This window comes from Castor canadensis, chromosome 6 (assembly GCF_047511655.1).
Source record: "Castor canadensis chromosome 6, mCasCan1.hap1v2, whole genome shotgun sequence".
Lineage (NCBI taxonomy): Eukaryota > Metazoa > Chordata > Mammalia > Rodentia > Castoridae > Castor > Castor canadensis.
This window is the reverse complement of record NC_133391.1, coordinates 24,801,468-24,822,063: the sequence shown is the minus strand read 5'-3', so window position 1 is coordinate 24,822,063 and position 20,596 is coordinate 24,801,468. Positions and strand designations below refer to the sequence as shown.

The following is a 20,596-nucleotide window of genomic DNA, read 5'->3' as shown; positions in this document are numbered from 1 at the left end:
ATTTTAATCCTCTTGGTTTTTATGCTTATGGCTGTTATTTTTGATGTAATAAGTATTCATTTACTAATAAATTTTAGCTTTCTACTAAATGGTCACTTGGGATTAAAGATTAAATTGTTAAAAGATATTCAATGCCTAATAACTTCTTCATGCATGAGAGATATTCAGATTAAAAAAAAACAACTAGAAAGCAAAGTCTCTGCATCAAAAAATTTGTAACCATATTGAAAGGACTAAAACACATTCACATGCACACACACAAACACATAGAATAAAAGACAATAGAAATATTCCATCACCTTAAATCAATAGGAATATTCCATCTCTAATAAAATTCTTGCTCAAGTTTATAGAAGTAAATTTCAAATGGTTCCTTGAATTCCTAAATTAGGTTCTTTAAAGTTATCAATATTGATTCTTTCCGGAATAAGCTACCCCTATAAGAAAGTAACAAGCACTGCTGGAAATTTGCCACTTTAAATCTAAAACATGGTAATTGCCACCTGCCAAGCATGAGAAATAGCTCCCTTAATACTATAACCCGTCTCTCCTCAGCACAGCCTCACTGACAGAAAGCTTATGGTGAGCTCTTCCAGCAATTCTTTTTTTTTTCAACACATCATTTTAATTTCTTAGGCGAAATATCATAGATGCAGTAGTGACATGAAAATATTTCCTGTGATATTTTGATGGTAACTTATTGTGATTTTCCAAACTCTTAAATGTGCCTTTTCTCAGTGGTCTTTTAATAATTGTGAGAACCAAAACAACCAAGTAGTAAGTTTGCCATGATGAAAAGAAGCCCTGGGTTACATTCACACACTCTTCTCCTTGATTTCCAATCAACTTTTATTGAAAAATACTCATTTAGAAAATCATTTAATATTCTTAGGCATAACTATTTTATATTCAAGCACATTATTCCTTCAGTAAGTATTTTTGAGAGCCCACTTTGTACAAACTACTCTTTATTCAAAAGAAGATTAAGTTGAATTTGAAAACCAAGCTTCGTAAGTTTTCCAAAACTTCTGGAAAACTATAATCAAATAGACTTATATATCCATTTACACCTATTTTTCTGATATTTAATAAGCATAATTCAACATGCTATTATCATCATTTCCTGCCTCTGTTAGAGGTTTTCTCATTGTACTTGATTTCCTTGCAATATACTTTAAAACCACATCTTTCAAGATAAATGCCACATACTTTATAAAAACATGGTAAAACACCACAGCATGTGAAAGAAGTTCCTGGTCACAGTAGATGCTCAGCCAGGGTTTAAGAGAGCATGAATCATGAATTTGCATTTTTAATTTAACATCTCTAAATGGTAACTGCTGGAATTATGTATGCATTGAGTAGTATCTTATCATATGGTGAATGCCAAATCACGAAGCTCCTCTCTCCAGAAGTGGTACCTCAACCTTTATGGTAAGGTATAACAAAGGAATGTGGTCATATCTTTATCTTGAGCAGTGGTTCTCAAATTATAGTGTCACGGTGGCAGCAATGGTAGCTTCCAGGGAACCCTTCACAGATAAATGGAATCAGAAACTGTGAGGATAAAACCCAGAACACAAGGCCATACTAACGCATGTCAGGCTGTTTTGTCAGCCTCCTCCTAGAGGGGATGTTGCCCTTGAATTTAAAGGGTATATTCATTTACTAATGTATTGAGCAATTTTAAGGGCCCGGCACTACTTTAGCACTGCACAAATATAATATGCTGAATGCTAAGGCTGCAAAGTATCAATATAGAATTATGTTTTTCAATTTTGGAAGAGTTTAGATGTTTAGTGTAAGTTTCAACACTAAAAACCACCATGAAGATTTCATTTTCACCATCAAAAGCATTTTGTATTTGTAAAAAATGTATTCTGTTCTACATGTGCGCATAAAACACTGGTCTATGGGAATCATCTATGTAATACACAATTACTATGATATTCTACATTCACATATCTTTTATAGAACCTTTTTATCAATCCTCATAAGAATCCTTTAACATAGACAACAACAACTTCCATGCAAAAAAACTAGTCACATAATTTTCTTTGATAAAACATTACTAGGTGGAGGCATCAGATTTCAAACACAATGCTTCTGCTCCAAGAATCCACTATATAGAATTTTTTTGATGTATTTATGTAACCATTGTTCATGACTTATAGGTCAATAATTTGCATAAATCCACAAATGTAAGGAAAAAAGCATAAACAAAATTAATGTTTATGAATTTAAAACAAACAAGAGAAATTTATTTACCAAAACAATAATTTTCAGCTTGAGAAAAAAAAGGCATGAGAGAACTCTGAGAGAAGGAATTTGGGCAGCAAAAGCAAAGTAAAAATAATGTTCAGAATGAATTCTCATGCCTTACATTTAGGAAAATGTATTCATGATTTCAAATGGGAAAGCCTAGGGAAGGTCTTTAACACTTTTTTTTTTTTTTTTTGGTGGCACTGGAGCTTGAGCTCAAGTCCTCATGCCTGCTAAGCAGGCACTCTTACTGCTTGAAACACTCTGCCAGCTCTTCACTCGTCCTTGGTATAATGGCAATCCCTACCAGTCCACCGTCAGTAAATGCACCACACCACAATCAGTAATGATTGTTTTACTCTTTAAAATCGTGTAAAATGAAACACTTCAGAAGGTCCTTACAATTACATTGTGGATAATATCTTTAAAAAGAAAACATGCCTGTCTTGTCCTAACTTCATATATACTTTTCAGGATAAGAGAAAAATACCATGCCACAGACATTAATTCCAATTCTGGAAAGATCTGGAGCATCACCACAATGTTTCCATCTCAGCTCTTTTCTAATATCAAATTCAATATGACTGTTTTCACTGATAATTCAGCACAAGTACTTCATCTGATGCCATATGGTAAGTAACCTTGCAAGTAGATACATAAATCTTTATGAAGCTGCTATTGATACATTGTCTTGAAAAGTGCTTCTTTTAAAGCGCTATTCCATACCATTTAGCCCTGAAGTGAGATAAAAAGAAAACAACTAGGAAACTTTTGTTAATATTTTAGGTGAAAAGAGGGAGATATGCCCTTCAAGAACTCTTTCACACAATTCACCTCAAAATTCTTTTTTTCTGTTCTTATAGTAAGTATAGCAAATTAATTAATTGGGAAACCCATTCAGGTGTCTTTGGAGACTGTTTTCTGGCAGGGGCAGTTCTTACCACTGCTTATCAAAGACCTTGTAATCATGATTTTGCCTGTGACCATATTTTCTTTTATTTTCAACTCATATTATCTCAGTCAATATTCCCAAACTGTGATAGGTTTGAGATTCTACCTGCCATGTATAAAAATTTCTACAATCTCCAATTCCCTGCTGATCTTTGCTATTTGTTTCTCCCACCACTTTGATGATTGTTTGATCTACCATAAAACCTATGTTTTAATCCAGCGTGATACACTTCCTCCTCCTTTGCCACAGCAATATCACTTGCAGGACTTTTTGGTGAGCCAGTTTGGGTCAAAACCCTTTCCCTACAAACAAAATACACAAAATAAAAGCAGCAGCAGCAAAGTAAACACAGATTTGTAGACACGAGCTCAAATGAGACAAAGGCAATTGACCATGTGAAAAATGCTATGCAAATTTACTGCAGTCTACTGAACTTGTTTTCATTGGCTGAGACTACAACATTCCGCTGAAAGCATGAGTATAATACTTAGCACACACTGACTACGTTTGTCTATACCTTTTTAATGTTAACCTCACATCATATCCCTGAAGGAAATAAACTACACTATTACAAACACTCAAAGGAATACAAATAAGGAAGAAGTCAAAATACTCCTATTTGCAGATGCCATGATCTCATACCTGAAAGACCCAAAAAACTCCTAGACACCATAAACAGCTTGAGCAAAGTAGCAGGATACAAAATCAACTTACAAAAATCAGTAGCCTTTTTCTATGTCAACAATGGACAGATTGAGAAAGAATATAGGAAAACAATTCCATTTACAATAGCCTCAAAAAAAATCAAATACCTAGGAATAAACTTAACAAAGGATGTGAATGACCTCTACAAGGAAAACTATAAACCATTGAAGAAAGAAATCGAAGAAAACCACAGAAGATGGAAAGATCTCCCACGCTCATGTATTGGCAGAATCAACATAGTAAAAAATGCCTATACTACCAAGAGCAGTCTACATGTTCAACCCAATTCCCATCAAAATCCCAATGACATTCATCACAGAGGTTGAAAAATCAACCTTAAAGTTCATCTGGAAACACAAAAGAACTACAAATAGTCAAGGCAATACTCAGCAAAAAGAGCAACACTGGAGGTATCACAATACCCGACTTCAAACTATATAGAGTCATAGCAATAAAAACAGCATGGTACTGGCAGAAAAACAGATATAAAGACCAGAGGAACAGAATAGAGGCCCTCGATATGAATCCATGCAGCTATGCCACCTAATCTTTGACAAAGGTGCCAAAAATATACAATGGAGAAAAGACAGCCTCCTCAACAAATGCTGCTGTGAGAACTGAAAGAAGAAAACTGAAACTGGATCCATGTTTATCTCTGTGTACAAGTATCAACTCAAAGTGGGTTAAAGACCTAAGTCTTTAAAGCTAGTATAGGAAAGAGCAGGGAATAAATACACTGGAAGCAATAGGCATAGACAATGACTTCCTTAGTAGAACTCAATCAGCTCAGCAACTAAGAGAAGGGATGGACAAATGGGACTACATGAAATTAAAAAGTTTCTGCACAACAAAAGAAATGGTCTCTAAACTGAAGAGACCACCCACAGAGTGGGAGAAAATCTTTGCCAGCTGTACATCTGACAAGGGACTTATAGAATATTCAGAAAGCTCACAAAACTAAACTTTCCCAAAAAAAATCAATGATCCAAGGAAGAAATGGCCAAATGAACTGAACAGAACCTTTTCAAAGGAAGGAGTCTAAATGGATAAAAAACACATGAAAAAATGCTCACCATCACTAGTCATAAAGGCAATGCAAATCAAAATCACATTAAGATTCCACCTTACAACTGTTAGAATGGCTATCTTCAAGAACACAAATGACAGCAAATGTTGGCAAGGATGTGGGGAAAAAGGAACCCTTACACTGCTGGTGGGAATGTAAGCTAGTACAACCACTCTGGAAAACAGTATGGAGGCTCTTTAAAAAACTAAAAATAGACCTGCCACATGATCCAGCAATGCCACTCTTAGGGATATACAAAGGATTATGAGTCTGCTTATAACAAAAGCACCTGTATACCCATGTTTATTGCAGCACTATTCACAATAGGTAAGCTATGGAAACAATCAAGATGCCCCGCTATTAATGAATGGATTGAGAAAATGTGGTATTTATACGCAATGGAATTTTACTCAGCCCAAAAGAACGAAATTTTGTCATTTGCAGGTAAATGGATGGAACTGGAGAACACTATCTTAAGTGAAGTCATCAGACTCAGAAAGCCAAAAGCTGCATGTTCTCTCTCATTTGTAGAATATAGACCTAACACAAACAGCAATATTCTGACACACTGGTCACATTAAAGGGAAGTCACACATGTGAGGGGTAGGGAAACTAAGAACTTGAATGGGTTGATATACTCTATACAAGAATGAATATAGAAATCTTAAACTGACTGAAACTACCCTAAGAAAAAGAGTAAGGCAGAATGAAGAAAAATAGAAGATATAAGCCAATTGGAGCTATAATGCATATATACATGGACATGTCACAAAGACACTTCCTGTGTAGCAAACTTTATCTCAAACAAACTAAAATATCATGTTTTTCATTTTATCTTTTCTTTTTTTTTTCTTCTACAAAATCAGAGAACAGGAGAGGGAAACAATTTCTGCCCTGGTTGGGGAGGAGGGGAACTGACACCAGTAGGAGTGGGGAGGTGTTGGGGAAAAGGGGTAGGAGAGTGAATACAGTGCAAAAAATGTGTACACATACATGTAAATGCAAAAATGATACTTGTTGAAACTACTCCAGGAATCAGGGGCTAGGGTGAGGGTGATGAAGGAGAATGGTGGAGGAGATGAATTCATGTTTGATATATTTGATACATAGTAAGAACCTATGTAAATGCCACAATGTACCCCTACCCAACACAACAATAAAGGAAAAAATGTAAAAAAGAGAGACCAAGAGAGAGAGAGAGAGCAATGGAGGGTTGAGCAGGATGGACAACACTATATGTCATAATGAAACTCCTTACTACATACAATTAATAAATTCACAAATAGCAATAAAAATAAAGTTAAAAATAGATTTTAAAACACTAAAAAGATGAGGAAAATGGACCAAAGAGGTGAAGTAACTAGTCCATGTATATCAATTAAAAAGTGATGGAATTTGTATTGTTTCCATGTCTTAGTGGCAAAGCATTGATAATCATATGTTAATCAATACAGAATTGCATTAATACCAGGCAATTGAATATCTTTTATACAGAGCAATGTGACAACAACTTTTAACATGAGGAACACAATACCTAGCTTTGTTGTGTTTTATGAAAACAGAACTGATCAAAAGAATCACAAACAACATTTTTCAAAAATATCTCTACATCTAACCAGACTAATAAATGGGATGCCTCTCACTTTTATTTCTCTGGATGATGCTAGACAATACTACATAATGCACTTGTCATTTTTGTACTCAAAAACTTTCCCAGACAATATTTAGTAAGCTCTTGTTGACTTTTATTGTTCACTTTTCTTTTTAGCTAATTATGTTGTCAAAGATCTAATTGCAGAAATTCTACGTTTATGTACAAATGACCAGCTTTTCCCCAAAGACCATCTCCTAAGTATATGTGGTTCTGAAGAATATTTACAGATGTAAGTACCTTATTAAAGGAAATTTTAATCATGATAACCTGCAAGTGTTGAGTAGCACTGTTTTGCTTTTGAAAACACACTTTGCATAAATATTATACTCCTCTTTATGGAGGTGGTGGGAGGGTCTGGGGTTGGAACTCAGGGTATCACACATTCTAGGAAAACACCCTTCCACTGAGCTACGTCATTATGCTCTACCACTTAAGCCATGCTTCCACTCCATTTTGTTCTTGTTATTTTGGTGATGGGGGTCTTACGAACTATTTGCTAGGGTTAGCCTCAAAACATGATCCTCCCAATCTCAGCCTCCCAAATAGCTAGGATTGCAGTCATGATCCATGGGTGCCAGACTGTATTCTTAAAGCTGGTTGATTGAATAAATCTTAGCCTCTTTGGGGTGAATTTGAAATTATTTGAATTATATTGATAGTCACCTTTATTTGGTACTTCATGTGTTTATGAAAGTAGATATTTAAGTGGCCTGGGACTAGGGTGACCATCTCAGTTTGCCCAGAATTGAGACAATTTCCAGGACACAGAAATTTCAGTTTTAAAATCAGGATAAATCCAGGCAAACCAGGACAAGTTGGTCACCTAAAGCTAGTTAGGACAGACCACAGTTTAAAAATTATTTTTCTAATAAATAATTATTTGATTTGGAATAATACTAGCATGTTGATTAAATACTGATTTTTAAAAGTCATGGGGAGTTTAAGAATGACCATTACAATGTTTTTATAAAAGAGAACGTTTTGAAGCACCTTCAAAGTACACTATACACCTATCACATTATCACAATAAAACATCCTTGTACTATTATTATACACTAATAAAATTGTGAAAAATACCCTTTTCATTTCTTTACTTAGGAAATTCGTTAAAATAATTAGAAAAGTCTGTTCTCATCAATATCAACTTAAAATACTTATTTGAAAGAAACTCATGCTTTAGACTAACACAATAAACTATTAACCTGATAATCCTTATAGATAAGCCTTGAAAATATGAAACAACTCTAAGAAAAAAATATTCCTCTGCTGGTACTGCATAGTTATAATAAACAGTAAAGTATCAAAGACAAAAAGGTTCAATAAAGTGTTTTGAGAGTTATGCTTCTCCTTTGCTTGTCTATGGACAGGCAACAGTCTCATGGAAGTAAAATTGCATTTCTTTTGAGATGCTCATTGTCAGTGCTATTATTCTACCATGAATGTGCTTTAAAATATTTTGTGGATAAATTGGCAAATTTTATATTCTTAACAGAAATTTAATCTTTTATTGGGTAAGGTTAGCTATGAATGACTTTTTAGACTATTTTCCTTTTTATTCTACTGGGTATAATAAAATAGTAATAAGTATTTATTTGAAGTCACAAATGCCTTGCTGCATTAAGCTCACAGGTTATCCCTCCCCCTTTTCCTTGGCTACTTAAATTCAAGCACACATTCAGTGACTAAGCATATAATTTTGATAGTATACTCAAAGAGCACATGAAAAATACTTAAGTACATATAATCTTATACTTTCTGCACATTAAAACTCATCTTTGGAATATACATGTTTCCAGATACATGCCTAGACTTGGGCTGATGCCAAAATATTAGATCTAAAGAACAAGAAATACTTCTAAATATTTGAACTAAGCTTTAGCCGTAGAAAATATCTTCCAGAAAGCTATGGTATTAAAGAGATACAAACTTGGATAAGTATAATATGGGCCCATTTTACAAAGGAGTTTGGTTTAAGCACTGTTTCAAAAGGTAAGTCTTCCAGAAATAGCTCAATTGTTGACTGATAAAAACATTCCACAGATCATTTCACTCTGACTTCACTAAGCAAAATATAATCAGTTTTTGGTATTTTCATAGTCATTTCTTTCTGTTAAAACTTCATTTAGCTGAGTTTTATTAAAATAAGAAAGTTGATAAATATTAGATTTGGTTAACTACAGTCATTAATTCCTTAATGGGAATTGAAAGATTGTATGTATATATACACATACATACATACGCATATATATACGTATGTATACATATATATGTATATATATGCCAGGGATTGGCTTACTATTTAAGAATAATAGCCTACTTATATTGATATAGTTTATTTTAATAAGCAGGATAATATTACACTTTTCCTAATACCTGAAGGAATGGATATCAGTCATTCTGATATTTTTAGTTTATTGCTACATAATTTGTCTAAAAATGTCCATAAAGACTTAGAAATGTGTTCAGGAAGTTTTTCTATAGGGAGAACACAAGTACCTTGAAATAAGTTAATAAGGAAAAAAGTAATAATTTAGACTCTACTTATAGTACACTTCATCTGAAGTATTCAGTTAGCTAAGGCTGAAATGATAATAATAATGGTAGATGGCATTGATTAAGTATTATTTGCTTGCTTACCTCATATTGGGTAAACATGTAAGTCTCACAACACATGCATAAGATGGTTACTATAATGTTCTCTGTTTTACAGACAGGAAATCTGAGGCTTTGTTTAATGTCACACATCAAAGAAGTTAAAGTAAAGCCTGAATTTGAACTTGTATTTAACTGCTTGCATACCCCTAGCTTTTAAGTACAAAACGGTACTACAAAAATACCCAAGTGGGATACAAGAAATAGAGAATAGTTCTTCATGTTGAAGCACTAGGTGAAAATACATGCAGTTTTGCAGGTGCCTGCAAGGGTAGAGGTACCAGGATCATAATAGTCTAATTGCAAACCTACTGACCACTACACATGTACACACTGTCTGGCTAATCACTGAGAATACATGGGTTGTTTATATATAATCTCTCCTTCCCACTTAATCAGTTATTATAATGCCCTATTGTGAGTGTAGTACTAATATTATATACTAGCTGCCTTTAGATCTGTACAGAAAGAAGATTAAGGGCAAGAATAAGAAGATGGTACAAAGAAAAGTCAGGATCAACTTGTATTTGATGAACAAATACTGGAGAGAGAAATCGGTAATATGCGATGACATCCTAATAGCCTTAGAATACAAGTAATATACTAAAATTTGGTTTTGAAAAGTAATTATCAACAGACAAAGGACAGGCTCTCTCAAGAATGTAAATAACAATTTGAAGCATCAAATACTTGAAGACTTTAACCCAACTAATAAAAACATTCAACTAAAACAATGACATGTCATTTTTGCATATCAAACTGTTAAAGCAATTATGAAATTCAGCGGAAAATGGACACAACCCAAATAGCTGCTGGGAATGCGAATTGACACAGTACTACTAAAGGGAATTTTATTAAAGATGTAGCAAAAGCTTTTATAATGTCCACAATCTCATTTTTAGCAATTCTGCTTCTACAAATATTTCCAAAGAAAAAAAATCATATACAAAAAGATTGAGATATAAGAGCATTTGGTAGACCATGATATCCAATGGTACAAAATAAAACTAGAAAAATCTAGATCTCCAATAATACTCTAATATAATGGTAACATAGATCATAAAAAATAATTTAATGAAAATATGGCACAAATTTATAAATTATTTTTAACATATAGTATCATCTGTCTTAAATAAAATATGCATTTAAATTGTAAGGTTAGAAAGATGTATTTCAAACTGCCTTTTAAAATATAAATTTTGGTGAAAATGTATTTTTGTTTGGAATAAATGACTTCCCAAACACTACAATGTTAAAGTCGTTGCACCTTGAAAAGAACTACAATGCAGATGATATTTATTGATTTTTATTTATGAAATTTCCACAAGAAGCATGAATTTTTGTGATCAGAAAATTAAGATTATCTCTCTTAGGAAAGCAGTATTTGAATGAAAATGTGAATAATGATTTATGTTTTAAAAACATTAGAGCCATGCTTAGTGACACACACCTGTCATACCAGCATTCAGGAGGCTGAGGTAAGACAAAGCCAGCCTGGGCTACATAGGGAGACAATGTCAAGAAAAAAATGTTTAAAAATAGAGTTAGACTATAACTGAACACAAGAATGATTGACAGGGCAAAGGCCAAAGGAGAGGTGGGAGGACAACTACACAGGTGGTATGAAATCCCCAAGGTTTTAAAGTGAGATCACATAGGGAAGTGACCAAAGGAAAGACCCTGAGAACATTGAAATGTAAAGAATAGAAGAGGAAGACAAGCAGAGAAGGAAAACTGAAGGGGAAAAGCCACTTAAAATGGTAGAACAACTTGGAAAATGTATTTCACAACAAGGAGAAAAGAAAGTTTTTAATACCAAGTAATATACCACAAAATGCAGGAAATAAATATTAGATGACATTGGAAGATTCTCTGTCTCTGTCTCTCTCTCTCTCTCTCTCTCTCTCTCTCTCTCTCTCTCACTCATTCCCACATGCACATCCCCATTTCTCTCTTCATGCTAAATTTATCCATAAATATCAGGCACTTACTTTAACACCATTTGTCTGTACATCTCAAAAATGAGTTCTCTGACCTATTCTACCTGGATATCATGATATCCTTGAAAGTATACTGCAACCAGGTAGTTCAAAGTATGTCCAATCTGTACTCATTAACTATCAGTATTCTCCTCAGAAACTGCTTTGGAACTTAATAACATATTATATGATGAACACGGAGTAATTCAAGAATTAGAACATAAACTTTATCAGTCTTAACATTGGCTTTTGAAATTTAATACCAATTTTCAACAAGAATTATAGAATATGGAACCATCAAATTAGAATCAGAGTAAATTAGAGTAACAGTAGGACAGAAATCATTCAAAAAAATATTAATACCTTCCATGGTGTTTCTGTTACTTAGTCCCCAATTTAACTGCCATGGAGAGAGGTGGCTTTGGTAATCCCATTCTCATGGTGTCTCATCCAGTAGGCTCATCCCATACAGCTGATCCAGAGGCTGACTTGAGAACGAGAAGTGCACCTCTTTCCCCTGGGTTACAACTGATCTAAAGACCTGGAGGATAAACAAACAAATAATCACAAGAAAGCTATTCCTTTGTGTTCTCATATCTGCCTTCCTTCCAGGGACTAATAAGTTGTACATTCATCTAGACTTGTACCCACCTCACATGAGTTTTTTTGTTTCTTCATACTGCATGGTGATTGTATCCTGTAGTCCCTAACCCAACAGCTACTAAGAATGCCAGTTGTACCATATTTCCTCCTATTGATCTGTGTATCTATGTATCCACCTGTCTATCTGTCTATCTATCTATATCTGTCTATTTCTGTCTATCTATATCTGTGTATGTTTATATCTATCTATCTACCTACCTATTTCTCACTCCTAACCTATGCAAATTAAGTAATTTCTTCTGTTAAAAATCTTGTTGTCTTACTTTATAACTGAGTTTAAAAATAATTCTCCTAATCTGCTACTATGTAAGATGCAAAAGTTTTACTGAATAAATCATGACTGGCTTGTCAGTAGCAAGCCACCAGCATCAACTGAGGAGAAACTCAGTATCTGTTCTTAGAAATTCTACTTAGGTCTACTGCTTATAGCTTTGGCTAAATTCTATATCCTGGATTTTAAAAACTTCCTTTATAATTCAATTGTCTGTTGTCCATAAATGTTTGAATCTAGATAGAGACTTAAAATGCATTTTAAACAAAGAAAAGAAAAATAAATCCTACAGTAACTAAAACTCACTTTTCCAAGGTCATAACATTCTTAAATTTAAATTAAAATGGCCCTATCTAAACTAAATCCCTACAATTAGAACTTTAAAGTAACATGAAGAAATCTTTTACTTAAAAATAGTTTTATTTAATCCTATAACAATTTTATGAATTTGATCATTAAATATTTGACTATAAAGAGATATTGCTTTGTACTCAAAGTAAAAATTAAACCATTAATTACCAGGGAGGAAAAGACTAAGTAGCATACAGTTTAAGGTAATACATTATACTCATTAGCAGGAAAAAAATGGGTTCTATATATTTGAAAGGGGGAGAAAAAAGTCTTTTGGTTCTCAGTGAAATTAAATTTTTCATTCAGTGAAGTTGAATGAACTGGTTATCTTCACGACATTCAGAACGCCCTGAGAATTCTAATATTATACTCTGCTCTTACAACTTTTAAGACTTATTTTTTGCATGCTTCCATCTATAAAATCAGAGCACCAGTTGGGCTTGGTGGTACAGGCCTGAAATCTCAGCTACTAGAGAAGCAGAGGCAGGAAGACTGCAAGTTCAATGCCTGCCCAGACAAAGGGCTGGCATTAAATTAATTTGATCATTAAATATTTGATTTTGAGATAGGAAGACCCTATCTCAAAAACAAAAATCCGAAAAAAAAAAAAAAAAACCAAAAACCCAAAAGTGCTGGGGGCATGGATTAAGTGGTAGAGCACCACCTGCCTAGCATGGGCAAGGTCCTGGGTTCAAGCCCCAGTAGTATAAAAATACATACTTACATACATACATATATACATACATACATAAAATGAGGGGACCTTGTGGAAGGACAGAAAGGAACATAATATGACTAAGCTGTTTCCCACCATCGAGGAAGTGTTTTTTTTATCAACAAATCACTCATTAAGATCTTAGGTTACTTTGATTCATTTTTAGACTTCATTAAAAAAAGTGCTTTTCTTGATATTTTTAAATTAACTTGAGTTTCTGTCTTTAATAAATAGATAATAACAATAAAAATAACTTGTCACACAAACTTGCATTTGGTCCTCATTCACTAACCCTGTACTAGAATAACTGTCCTCCTCTGTGGTTCTCTGTATGTTTCTTCTTTCCAAAGCAATGTTTCAAAGAAAGAGCTAATGATGATAAAGGTCGATTATTATTATTAGCTACCTGTAAGACTTACAGCATATTTTAGCCCTGAGTTTTCTAAAGAGATGAATGTGTAAGCATCATTAAGCAACAGACTATACAGAGAATCACCAAGAAGACATAGAAAATCAGATCTGAATGTTGGCTCACAATTAACTGAAAACTATAATATAGGTTATTGAGTTATTTTGTTACTTAAAAGCAAGGAATTATTAAATCCCTTCCTCGTTTTTAATTACTTAAACTTTAAATAACATAGTGGTTTGATTTCCTGAAATAATTTGATAGAGAACTTTTGCCTTACATATTATTTAAATTAGCCACTTTCACTTTGATAAGACTTAAATGTGATATTTTAATCTTGATCCTGAAGGTCTGCAGAATGTTTCTCCTCTAGAGATTTTGTGGGAAAAATAATGAAACCTTCAAATGCAATAAAATCTCTATTTCTGATCTCCTACGATTGTGACTGTATTACAAATTTTGTATGCCATACCCCAGAAGAGTTCCTTGGAGCACAATACCTACTTCTGCAAAGGATTCAAAGTTCCTGCATTGCCATTATGCTTTCCTGATTGCCTCTCTGTCTTCATTAACTTCATTTGTATAGATTGTTGTGCTTTTGCTTAATAAAGAAGGCCTTGCAAAGTTGAGCTGTTACAAAACATTTCTTCTAGACTAAGAAAACTCTTTCAATCATATAAATTCCATTTAATGATATTTCTAAACTAAAAATAGTATATGTGCTCTATGGAAAAAAGAATGTAACTGTGTTTAATGAGGTTTTTACAGGCAAACTTTTAGGAAACTTAAGAAAATTGGAGCATTTGAATGGAAAGGCTTAGATGTCTTTGGTCCAGTTCTCTCTTGAGTAATAGCTGTTAGTACAAATTTATGCCCCACAGAAGATGTCTGTTCATAAGGATTATCATCCTCTGCTAACTACCACAAGCCTATAGGATTTAATCTATTAAGTCATGATGTTTAAGTTTTCCTATTCATTGCTCTTCTGAAAGCAAAATAACAATAAACTTGAGGAGCATTGGCTTATGGAAACAATAAATAATTGTTTTTTTAATCTGGGCTGAGTTAGCTTCAAATAGCACTCTGAGCATAAAATCAAAATACCACTTGGACCATTTTATTAGTTGCAATGACCAACTTACTAGAATTAAAGATCCCATAGATGTAACATCATGGAAATTTTAAAGTGGCAAATGCCAAGTAAGTGTGTGCATACACACCCATACCTATTCTGTGTTATACCGTTAAAAGTACTGATAATAGGATTATCAATACTTTGATATTTTGTTATATTTACCTTCTCTTTCTCACATGATCATGCTGTGTTAAATGTTCAGTGTAATTGCTAATTCTTATCAAAGAATTATCTTCAAGAAGTATCAGCAGTCCTGGCTTTCAATAGTCATAAAACCAAATTGCAATAGTTTTTTCTGTATATGACATTAATATTTCACAATGCTCCTCTGTGGCTACTTCTTGCATATAAGAACAAACATTTGAACCTCTTTATCTTATCAAACAAGGATATGTTTTCATTCCAATGAAAGCTCTGTTCATAGATGTGGGTTTAAAGCAGTACCTAGGGGAGTGGAATCAACACAATTAATATAAGTAAAAAGTCCTATATTACCTAGAATACTTTGCCCATAAGGTAAGTCTTAGTATTTGCATATCAGTTTTGGTGACAAGGTCATTAATCTCTCTTTATGTAAACATATTGCCATAGAAATACATTTGAATAACACAAGCTATTTATGAGTAGGAAAAAGGTAATTATGTATAAGGATTCAAACTTTTAGAGTTCATCCTAAATGACAGGTATACTTAACAGTTCCTAAGCTAGCAACTAGCAGATAGCTAGAATCAAAAATTTAATGAGAGGATAAATAATGAATGGGCAGAAATCTAGATATACTAGTACATTTGAAAAAACTAAACTTTTGATTGTATTTTAGGGATTCAGTTCACTGCACAGCTGAGATTTTATATGACTATTAAAACTCACGCTAAGCACCCACATTTGAAATCTCAGGGTCCGCCTGAAATAAATAATTCTAATATTCATGTTGAAAGCACAGTAGTTCCTCATGTTACCTGTTTTCTTAGTGCTCCACCCTTCTCTCCATACCACCATCCCTGCTGCTCTGTATATATGGAGAGAGGAAGAGAGGAGAGAGAGAGAGAGAGAGAGAGAGAGAGAGAAATTAATATTTCTGCCTATCTTTTCTAAAACATAGAATCCTCAAACACAAATGTATTTTTACCTTGTCTGTTTATTCCATAAATTCTGCTTGTCACCTTTCTTTCTGTTCTTTAATGCTATTCTCTCTCTTTTTCATTTTTTCTACATTGGTATGACTCAAAAACAGCATCATATGAACCTCCTACAAGTTCCAAATTTTCCACTAGTCACAATTAAAAGTATAAAAAGAAACAAATGGAAATAAATTTTGATTTTGTATTTAAGTCAATATGCCCAAAATATTATTTCAACATGTAATCAAAAGTGTTTTTGATGCATTTTACAGTATTCCTTGTAATACATCTTCAAAATCCTGTGTGCATCTTACACTTCTAGCACATCTTAACCCAGCTTCAGTGCAAACAATCAGCAGCCACATGTGGCAGTTGCTCTTACATGATACAGTGTTGCTCCAGGTCATTAAAGACAATGCAATTAGTGTAAAGCTAAAATAACATAGCAGTTGGGTACTAAAAGTAACAAGCATCAAAGTAAAAAGTTGTAAAGAGAGTTTGGTAGATGTTATCAAGCAGTGCTCTATTTGTGTGACATTGGGAATAGATAGTTTCAAGTATTTAGGAAATTAACACATTAAGGGTTCTGAATCTACAGTATTAGATTTTTTCTCCTTAAAGACTTCATATATATAACCAAAATCCTTTAGGCAGAATATATCAACATAACACATCCTTTTTAATAACAAAGATTCAGAGATACAATAATTTAAAACTATGAAGGAGGCCATATAGTAAAAGTGTTTCATTTCACAGAAGAATCAGACTTTATTTAAAACAGCATGCTGCAAAACAATAACTCATTGTCCTCATCATTTAGTTTGTGATTGGCAAATGCTTACAAAGAGAGAGAAAATATATAATTATGTCATTATAAATAACTGAAATATTATATGACTTTTCTCTATTTAATCAACCCTTTGATATAGACATCAATATTCAACCAATACTGAGTTTCAGATAGTTTTAGTTTAACTGGCATGTCTTAGGTCACAGAGCTAGTAAGTGTGTCTGCAAAGTCCATGACATTTTTATGACATAAGGTCCCACCAGACATTGTGCTTTTAAGTAGGCCTCCCAAAGCATTTTATCCCAAAAGCAAGTTATCCCTTAGCTTTCAGATGGCTAACTCAACTTTGAATATGTAAAGTGTTCTTCATTATAATTTATGATTACCCTTCTAAAAGTATCAAATCATTTTCTAACCTATTAATGCATTTTTAAAATCCAGTATATTATGCTGCCAACTATGTCTCTCTCACAATATTCATTTACACACACAATATGTGTTTATATGTGTGTATGCGAGTATACTCACAATTTACTTCACCTGATTCTACTAGGTTCTTTCCAAAAATAAAAGGAAATGAAGTCAGAGAGGACAACCTGTGTTCACACACTTGGAAGTATTAAAAGGAGGATATGATTGTGCTCATTTTTTTCTTTTTTAGTGATCACTGTTTGGGGAGCCACAAAATGCTTCAAAAAGATAAATCTGCTATTCAACTTCAGCTGCATAAAAATAGGGAAGCTCCAGGAAAGTTATCTCGAAAGGTAAGATTCCTTAGCATTGCTTTCAATAGCAAACTTATCCACTTAAGGAAAATATTCCTAGGTTTATGACCTGCAGCTAATTTGGAATTATTTAGATTAGTGAAAACATGTTTATTTGAATATACTTTTGAAACATGATAAAATAGTTATCTAAATACCTGATAGCAACATGAATCTGATCACAACAAATAATATGAAGGCTTAACTGCAACTTGAGTATTATGGACTGTTTGTGTCCTTAAAACATCCCTATGCACCTGTCAAGTGATAGCATTGGAGAGGGGGTGTTTGAGAGGAAATTAGATGAAGATGAGATCTTAAAAGCACGGTTGCTATTTCGAAATTAATGCCCATATAAGAAGAAATCAGAGACTTGCTTGCTGTTGCTATTTCTTTCTTTTTCTTCCTCCTATGTGAAGATGCAACTATGTGGCAGTATAGAACACAAACAGAGGCCCCCCCCCATCTCTGACCTCCAGAACTATAAAAGCAAATGTCTGTGGTTTTAAGCCATCCAGTCTATGGTAGTTTTTCTATATCAACACAGGATCACTAATTCCCTCAACATAATAGCAAATCACTTGGTTACTTAGAAAAATTGTTTGCAAGAAACTTGTTAAGGTTTCATATGTATACTTTCATGTATCCACTTAGAAGTAAAGAAAAGAGAAAATGTGAAGGAGAAACCATCGAAGCTAGAAAAATAACACAATTCTTGCAGTATTTGATGACTGATTGTGCCCATGTCAACATGGCTTAAATCAGGACAGATTAATATTCATACTATATATGATAAGCCTACCTATAAATAGATTACTGTGCTTTGATGACACAATTTCATGCTGTTAGATGTGAATTTTATTCCCTGTGTGATGGGTTGAGATACTTCCAACCCAAATTGCACAGTATGCAGTGAACTTTGATATTTTGGCAGTTTTTATCTGTAGAATCTTCCAATTACCTGCTTTAAGCAAGAATCCAATCACCCTGTCATTTTCATCAGATAACAGATTTCTAGTGCACAATTCTTTTTTTTCTCCTCTGAGGTGTTTCATCACAAAAAGTGTCAGGGAGTGCATTAGATTGCAATATATCTATGTGGAATATAACTTAATGAGGCCAAAAGAGAGTTGTTTAGAAATATCTTGTGGATCTGATTTCCATCTTAGCCACTCTTGACAGCTCTGGGGCTAAGCACCTGAAACCTATACAAAGAAAGATTATAAAGTACAGCTAATCCCAACAACATTAATAAATTTAAAATTCTTCAAATTGCCCTCAATGATACAGAAAAAGCAGAAATCATTACATTTCATTGCAACATGGGGGAAGAAGAGAAAATATATGATTCTAATTTGCATTTAACTAAAATGTCATTTATTTCACTGGCATAGGAATTCACAAATCACTAATACTTCAGTCTCATATAAATTAAGGTTTATTTTAAAGCCTATATAACTCAACAACTCTGATATAATAAGTGTTCAGCATATATTTTATGTGTGAGGCTAACATTTCTGTCATGTTTAATCTTTACAATTCTACAAGGCAAACACTATAGAAAATAAGGAAATCCCAGGGAGGTGCCTAACTTTCCCAAGATTGCAATCACAGGACTGGTAAAGAGGGAGCTTGGATTTAAGCCCAGCCATAAGTCACCAGAGTGCATCCATTATGCTACAACTTAGAAAGGAAATGAGTATATATTTACACACTATTCCCAAAGGTTTAGGATGTGAATTTTAGGGTAAGTGGTGAAAATGCTAGCTTTATGTATATTTTTATTTGTTTGGTTTTCCACTAGCTCAAAATCTGAGGCACCATATGTAATTAATAGCAGCTAATTATGCAATATATACATTAGGCACCAAGCAGTGCTGTCAGTGATTTAAATAATGAAATAGCCCAAGTGCAAAAAATGTGATAAATACTATTATTTTCCTGTCATATATAATTAAAATTTCTGAAAAGTTGAGATACCAAATGGTTCAATGTCTCACTGCTAGTAAATTAGGGAAATGAGATTTGAGCCTGGCCATGGAACTCGCTGCATTTTAATGTTATACAAAGCAGCATCTTTGGGTTGTTGCCATCATCGCCATTGTCATTACAATCAGGAAGCAGCAGCGCCTGGTTGTCTCTGGGTGTGCACTGTGTAGTTTGCACAAGAAAAGCTTATCCTTCAATGCACCATTTGAATCATAGGGATAATTAAGTTCTTTCTCTTATACTTCATGGTAACTTTATGCATGACTCTTCACTTCCTATAATAAATATCACCATCTCTTGCCTAAATCAAGAACTTATACACAGAGTCTAAATGCCTTTTCTTATACACAAATGTTCCTAGCAGTGACGCTGATGTCTACAATTTGGTTTATGCCTAATGGCTAAGGTACTTATATATCCTCCACTTGTTCAATAAGTATTCACTATATAACTTCTATGTACAAGGCTCTCTACTGGTGATTAGAATAGTGAACAAAATCAACAAGATCTCAGCCACCAGGAAGCTCAGTGTCCAGAGGAATTGACTGGCCCTGACTTCCAACTATAGAGCAATGGTAACCTTCACTAAGAATATGAGAAAGACATTCTGTGTCTCCAAATCCTGACCATTTCAGAATTTTTTCAGTATTATGCTCCAGAGGAAAAGACATTACATTTCATTTTATCTTTAAGAGTTTACTTCTAGAAAGCAGAATAAGATAGATAGATAGATGATAGATGATAGATGATAGATGATAGATGATAGATAGATCTAAATATACAGGTACATATAAATTTTTTAATTTAGGAAATATTTATTAAATAATTTTTCCATGCCATATTTAATACTTGTATTGAAGGATCTTACATACTGGATGAAAAGTTGAGAGAACTAATTCAGATTCTAGATTTATGTCTTAGAAAACATACATGCAGATTAACAACTCACTTGTTCATTGAACAAATAATAATTGAAAACCTACCATGTGCCGGACATTATTCCAGACAATCTCTGAATGTACAGAGATAAACAGGACATCTCAGTACCTTTTCTAGAGTATAATGTTTTCTAGAGAACCAGACAATAAACAAGGGTGTATAATAAAGTCCAGTGAAGA

The 20,596-nt window shown here is 33.5% G+C and overlaps 1 protein-coding gene across 2 annotated transcripts in view; it reads left to right on the top strand.

The window, feature by feature from the left end:
* Window positions 1-20,596, top strand: part of LOC109677015 (phosphatidylinositol 3-kinase C2 domain-containing subunit gamma-like) — an 85,071-nt gene that overhangs the window by 46,214 nt on the left and 18,261 nt on the right. For both annotated transcript variants that reach the window (XM_074075979.1, XM_074075980.1), the window contains exons 4-6: window positions 2,737-2,894; window positions 6,754-6,868; window positions 17,387-17,489. In XM_074075979.1, the coding sequence (XP_073932080.1) occupies window positions 2,737-2,894; window positions 6,754-6,868; window positions 17,387-17,489 (376 nt within the window). The remainder of the gene's footprint in view (window positions 1-2,736; window positions 2,895-6,753; window positions 6,869-17,386; window positions 17,490-20,596) is intronic.